The following is a 6226-nucleotide window of genomic DNA, read 5'->3' on the forward strand; positions in this document are numbered from 1 at the left end:
CGAAGGGACTCGACGCCGCGCGAAACCCGGCCGGGTTTGGCGGCGAGCGCGAAGCTCGGAGCAGGTTGCTGCAAAAAGGCTTCGCTGGCTGCGACGGCCTAAAGTCCACCGAGTTTCGGTCTCTTGTACTTACCTCTGCAAACGTGGTGATGGCCGTCTAGTTTTTGCATCGGCCGTTCAGCCAAAGCGCGAACCGCGCCACCTGACTGATGAAATATTTTCTTCATAAAGCAGTTTTTTCCCCTGGTTTTGCTCCCCGAGGCTCCCAAAGGCAGGCTGTCCGCAGCCAGCTGCCGGGCTTCAGGAAAATATCTGGTGTAACTGAATGTTACGCAGCTGTTTCTCGCTACGGCTTCTTCACAGAGGTAGATTATTTGTCATTCCCCAGTTTAATAATAATAATCCGTTGGTGCATTATTATTATTATTATTATTTTGGTCATCCAGTGAGGGAACTAAACGCTCCCATGTGTTTTTATGGCAGCGGCGCATTTGCACGCACGCGGGCTGCAGGCTCTCCCTGCGCCCCGGCCTGGCTAAGAGCGCTGAGCAGCTCCCGCAGCACCAAGTATAGAGATATCTGTATTTATATATACGTGTGAGTATGTATAGGGGCACGCGGGAACCAGCTGAGCCGCGGGGGCTTCGCAGCAGCTGCCGTTGCAATCGCGTTCGGGGCAAGCAGCAGCGAACGGGGCTGGATCCGGGGCCGGATCCGGGGTCGGATACGCGGAGCCGCTGGGGGCAAGCGGCAGAGCCCCGCGGACGGGACGGGACGGGACGGGACGGGACGGGACGGGCGAGCGCAGGGGCGCCGGGGCTGGTACGTGGGGGGGAGCGCTTGCTGGAGGGGATTAAAGGTTCAACCCTCAGGCAAGAGGAGGGAATCCGAAGCAAATTGGCCGGGAGCGAGGCGAGCTGGGGCCACGTCCTGCGGCAGCGCGGAGCGGGCGCAGGGCGCCRAGGCGCCGCCGGGCTCTCCCGAAAGGCAGCTCGCAGCGGCTGCAGTCCCTCTTCTCGCCCGTTCCTGCATTGCTCCGTCCTTCCCATCCCAGCTCCAGCCTCTTCTTCCTCGCTGCCCCTTTCCCTGCCCCCTTTCCCTGCTTGCAGCCTGCCAGCTCGGCTGCAAGGAGCATCCGCCACCTCCCGCGCCAGCACCCCGGGGTGCCAGGGCAGAATCCACCAGCGAAGCGAAGGAAGTTAATTGGGGGGATAATTGAAACGAGGTCGGCGCTGGGGAGCGGGTCCCTGTCCTCCCCGCCACCGGCATCGCCACCGGCATCGCCACCGGCAAAATGTGATTTTTTTTTTTTGTTTTTTTGTTTTTTTTTTTCCAGCCCCAGGAAAGCGGGACCGTGCCGCTCACCCTCATCCTCGCCAGGAAGGCGGGTGCTGCTGCGAGCGCGGCGCAGGGCGGCCGGGAGAGGCACGAGCCCGGCGCTCGCCTGGGCCGGGAGCGGGTGCCGGCTCCCCTCCGGCCCCGCTCGGACGGGCGCCGCCGGCTTTGCCCCCGTCCGCGGCGGGTTCCCCACCGGCTTGCCCGTCCGCCAGCCCGTCGGAAGGCCGCGCGCCCTCCCCGCGGTGCGCGGGGCCCCCGGCCCGCGCCGGGCTCCGGGCGGTTTCGGAGCTTGCAGTCGCGTGCGCGTCGCCTTGGGCGTCCTCCAGGTCCGAGCCGAACCAGCTCTCCCGAGCGCTCTGATTACTCCGGGCTGAAGAGCAGGTTTGAAGCAATTAGAGCCGGAACAAAACCTATCCAGCCACGAAAGCCACGCGAGGAAAAAATAAATAAATAAAACGGGCTGGGGGCAGAACGGGTGCGCGCTGCAGCCGAGCTCACGGCCGGGCCGGCCCCGCGGCGAGCCGCCCCTCTTCCCGCTCGGCAGCGAGCAAAGCCCGAGCTGCCCCCCGCCTCTGCCGTTTCTTTCCGTTTTTCAGTGAAAAAAAGCAAAAATCAAGCTCTGCCRCGAGACCGCGGCGTCCCGGCCCCGGCCGGAGGAGGGAGGCGAGCGGCGCGGCGCGGCCGCCCGCCGGGGTCTGCGGGGTCTGCCAGAGCCGGCCGCCGCTTGCTGCCTTCCCACGGCTCGCCTGGCGCCCGGCCCAGCACCCCTAGTTGCAAAACCAGAAATCCTCCTCTGCTCTGGCAAAAGCAAAAGCGCCGGTGACGGCCGGCTGGGCCTGGGGCCGCGCGCGCCGCTCGGGAGACTCTCGGTTTGCAGCTGATGAAAATTTCGTCCTGATTTCTATTTTTCCCCTCTTTTTTTTTCTTTAAAGCTAAAACCCAGAGACATTTCCAACATCAAGCAGCCTGCAATGAAAAAGGACGAAACAGCTATTTTAAGACGAGGCAGTGACGAACCAGCCTGGGATCTAGCCCCCGAGCAGCGCTCCGACGCGCCGGTTTTCCCGCTGGGAAAACGAGCCCCCGCTCGGAGCTGAGGAACGGGCCGGAGCATCCCGCCTCCCCCTTCCAGGGGGAGCAAAACCCCTTCGCCGCCTCCCCCCCAGGGCGTGCGGCTCGGCGCTCGCCCCCGCGGGAGCCGCTTTCCCGGGACGGCGGCTCCGCGCGGGCTCCGCGCCGCCCGGGAGCGCGAATCGCCCTCGCCTGCCCCCGAGGTCCCTCCGCACCGGGAGAAAGGCGACCGTGCCCGGCCGTGCCGCAGCTTTCTCCCGCTCCCAGCGGCTCCGTCTTCAGCCCTCTTTGGAAGGAAACCACAACGACCACTTTCTCTTCGCGTCTGTAAATCATCCCCCCCCCCACCTCCAAACTGAAATAAAGGAAATAATTAAAAGACCAGGAAAACGAGCTGCTGGCAAGTTTTCTGCAAAGCTGCTCGGCGGCGCGGGGCTTTGCAGGGCTCCCCGGCGCGGGGCAGGCTTCAGAGGAGCTGCTGCAGCTCCCCCGGCCAGGGAAACCAGCTGGCCGCTCGCTCGCTGCCTTCTCGTGCCCTGATGGCAGCTTCCCCCTCTGCTTTCCTAGACCAAAACCACTGCCTAAAACCCGAGTGGTTTCTTTTTAGCTTCGAGTGAAGCCAGCATCTGCAAAGGGGTTCGGGAGGCTGCAATCAGGTGCTGCCCGCCCGGGCTGGGGCAGCTTCCAGCTGGCAGCAATTTGCATTTTGAAGTGATATAATGGAAACCAGAGCAGCAGCAGCTGTGGTTTCTGCTGGGCCATCCTCGGTGCTTGCCGGGTGGGTTTGGGGTTTCCCTATGTGGCTCCGTTGTCTCCTCTCCCCGGTGTCCCTGRGCTCATCCTGGGTTTCCTGGGCTGGTTTTGGGCAGCGCCGGCCCCTCTTGGCCTTGCCGAGACGGTTCGGTGGCAGCGATGGGAGTTGCCAAGGGAGGCTGGTGCCTTGCTGGGCTGCTGCACGGGTGTCACCCCGTCTCCCTTGCTGGCACCCCAAAAAAGCACGTGCCCGGGGCTGCCTCCCGCCACCGCGGCACCCCGAGGCAGCCGCGCGGCACGGAGCGGCGGCCGGCCGGCGCCCCCGGCTCCGTGCCCGACCTGCTTCCCATTAGCCGGGAATGCGGCTCTCACCGGCATGTGGCTGCCAGATTTCACCCGCGGGTGCGAGGAGGCAGGAGCGACCCGCGAGCAGCCAAACGTCCAAAGCCGTGGGAGCGCGGGGCCGGGGGGCTCTAGCCAGCGCCGCAGCTCCCCGGGGCCGGATTCCAGCCCCGGAGCTTGGCTAAAGCGCTGGGAAAGACCTGCAAGACCGTTTGCTCGGCTCGTTTGCGGAGGCGGACAGATGCGCGGGGAAGAAATATAGGTGAGATCAGGGCCCGCCGGCCGCAGCCGCTCGGCTCGCGGAGCCCTGCCTGCTCCCCTGGGAGCTCGGCTTCCCGCGCCGGCCCTCCGCGGAGCCGGCCGCGCACACCTCGGCGCCCCGGGGGGGCTTTTTTCTTTCTTCCCCCTCCCCCTCCTTTTTGGGGGTTGACCGATGAGTTTTGACYGGGAGCTTTTGAGCGCAGCGGTGGCTCGGGCTGCAGCTGGGGGGGGCTCTCTGCCCAGCGCGGTGCGGCGATGCYGGAGGCGATCCCGGCCGGAGCGGTGGCCGTGCCGGGCGCTCGGCTGCCTCCCTCCCCTCCCATCGCAGCAGATGCGAGATTAAGCGAGGGGCCGATCTCTCCCTCCGCCGGGACCTATAAAGACGGGAAAGGAAGTTTTCCAGGGCCCTTTTCCCCCAGCCCTGCTCACCAGCCCGTGCAAACACCAGGTTCCTTTTCCAGACCTTATTGCTAATATTCCTCCTCCTGCACTAACCATAAATCAGGCTCCTCTCCCCAGGGAGCAGCTAATGCAGCCGGTCCCGCACACGGAGACCACCGCGCGCAGCCCCGTTCCCGCGCTCTCCCCTCCGGCTCCTTCCCCGCAGCTAAAAGCCTTTCGGCTCCTGCTTTCAGCTCCTCTTCTCTGCTCCAGCCTTGCTCCCTTGGGAGGACGGGGATTAAGAGGAAGCGGATTAAAACCTAATGGATTGATTGCAATTAGTTTCCCTCGTTTATTTGCAGCATCGGGTGGGAGCCCGAAGAAGAAGGATGGGGGGGGSCTTTTATGTGCACATAGCCCTGTTATATTTCCGGCTCGGGAGAGACTCGGGCCAAGCTGAGAATAAAACCAGCTACGTTGGAGCATCCTATTACAGGCCTGTAAAAACGGCGACGCGTGAACGCTGCCGTGCACAGCCCCGCCGCGAGCCCGCGCCGAGGCCGCCTTTCCTGGCACGAAGGCACAAGCCTCGGGGGGGGGGGTTGGGGTTTTTTGGTTGTTGTTTTGTTTGTTTGTCTGTTTTTAAGGGTGGGGAGGCGATGCTGGGCGCGCGCCCGGCTCCTCCGTTATCCCCCCGCGGGACCCGCCGAGACACGGGCGCTCGCGGGGCCGGGGCAGCGACGGGAGAAACGCGTCACCTCTGTACAACGGAAACATCATAAAAGGACACAAAACGTACCGACGAACACTAGCTTTGGCTTATTTTTCCCCTCTTTGGGTTTTTTTCCCCCCCTTTTTTTTTTCCCCCCTTTTCTCCTGTTTCCAGCCAGGGATTTGCGGCATCCCGCGGCTTGTCTTTGGGCGCTGGGCTCGCCGCAGCTCCGGCAGCCGGGCGAAGGGGCGAGGAAAGGAGCCTTTGCCGTACCGGGACCCGAGACCGTGGCCAGACCGTCCCGAAGAACAGCGATTTGGTTCCGGCACGGTTCCGGTTCGGGACGCGCTCCCTTCCCGCCCGGCTCAGTTCGTGCCGGAGCCGCTCGGCGCGGGCGGGTGCCGCCGGAGGCGACGTCCCCGCCGCGAGCTCGGAGCCGCGTCCTCGGGCTCGGCGACGGGAGCGAGCCGGGCTTCGGGGGGGGGGGAAGTGGAGCCGCATCTGGGCCGGGTTTTCCCACCGACGGCTTTGGCGTGGGCAGCCGGCGCCCGGAGCATCCCGGGGTTGTTCCTGCAAAGGGACCTTTGTGCCGGGCAGATTAACTCGCGGGAGGCGTTTGGTGCCCCGGCCCGGAGAGCTGCCTTTGGCCCGTGTTTCACCAGCTCCCGAGCGCGGCGAGTAAAATCCCCCGAAGCTTTCGAAGGGCTCCGGGCTCGGCGCCGCCGGCGAACGCCGAGCTCTCCCTCCGCGAGCCCCCGYGGCTCGGGGCGCGGCGCCCAAATCCCTCGCTTTTTCCCCCCGGTTTCTCAGCGTGGCGGTGATGATTTTCGGCGCGGGCGGCTCTCCGGGCTCCGCGCCGAGCCGCCGGCTGAGACCGGGAGCAAAGTTCGAGCAAAGACGCGGGCTGCAAAATCGGAGCCTCCCTCCGCCCGCGGGAGGCGGGCGCCGGGCACGGCTGTGCCTTTGCAGTCTTTTTCCCTGCAAAAAGCCCCGGTTTCCCGCCGGGGAGCCGCCGGCGGCCCCCGCGCCGTAGCAGCCGCCCCTCCGCGGACGGAGCCCCGCGGGCTTTGCCAATGCGCCGTGGAGCTCGGCTCCGGCAGCGGTGCCGGCCGAGCCCGGGGAAGGAGGGAACAGGGGGGTCCCGGCTGCCCCGCTCCGTCCCCGGAGGTTCACAGTCTGGGTCGGGCCCGGCGCCGCCYGCCCGCCCGCGTCCCACTCGCGTCACGACGCCGGCAGTTCTCTGCGCCGGAGCCGCGCTCCTCCGCTCGCAGCTGGCTTTCGGGGCGCGGGAAGGGCCGCGGCGGGAACGGCGCGCCGCAGGAAGCAGGGGAGAAGCGGAGCGGCGCGGGGAGGGCCGAGGGGCTGGGG

The 6226-nt window shown here is 65.8% G+C and overlaps 1 protein-coding gene across 1 annotated transcript in view; it reads right to left on the reverse strand.

Annotated features, from left to right (window-relative positions):
- Positions 1-1531: 1531 nt before the first annotated feature.
- NGFR (nerve growth factor receptor) overlaps positions 1532-6226 on the reverse strand; it is a gene marked incomplete at its 3' end in the record, with an annotated part of 6088 nt that continues 1393 nt past the window's right edge. The window contains exons 4-5 of the mRNA XM_085318627.1: positions 5518-5726; positions 1532-1708 (exon numbers count right to left, since the gene is read on the reverse strand). Coding sequence (XP_085174753.1) covers positions 1532-1708; positions 5518-5726 — 386 coding nt within the window. The remainder of the gene's footprint in view (positions 1709-5517; positions 5727-6226) is intronic.

Source organism: Rhea americana, unplaced genomic scaffold (genome assembly GCF_003343005.1).
Source record: "Rhea americana isolate MKP2758 unplaced genomic scaffold, rheAme1 scaffold_546, whole genome shotgun sequence".
Taxonomy (NCBI): domain Eukaryota; kingdom Metazoa; phylum Chordata; class Aves; order Rheiformes; family Rheidae; genus Rhea; species Rhea americana.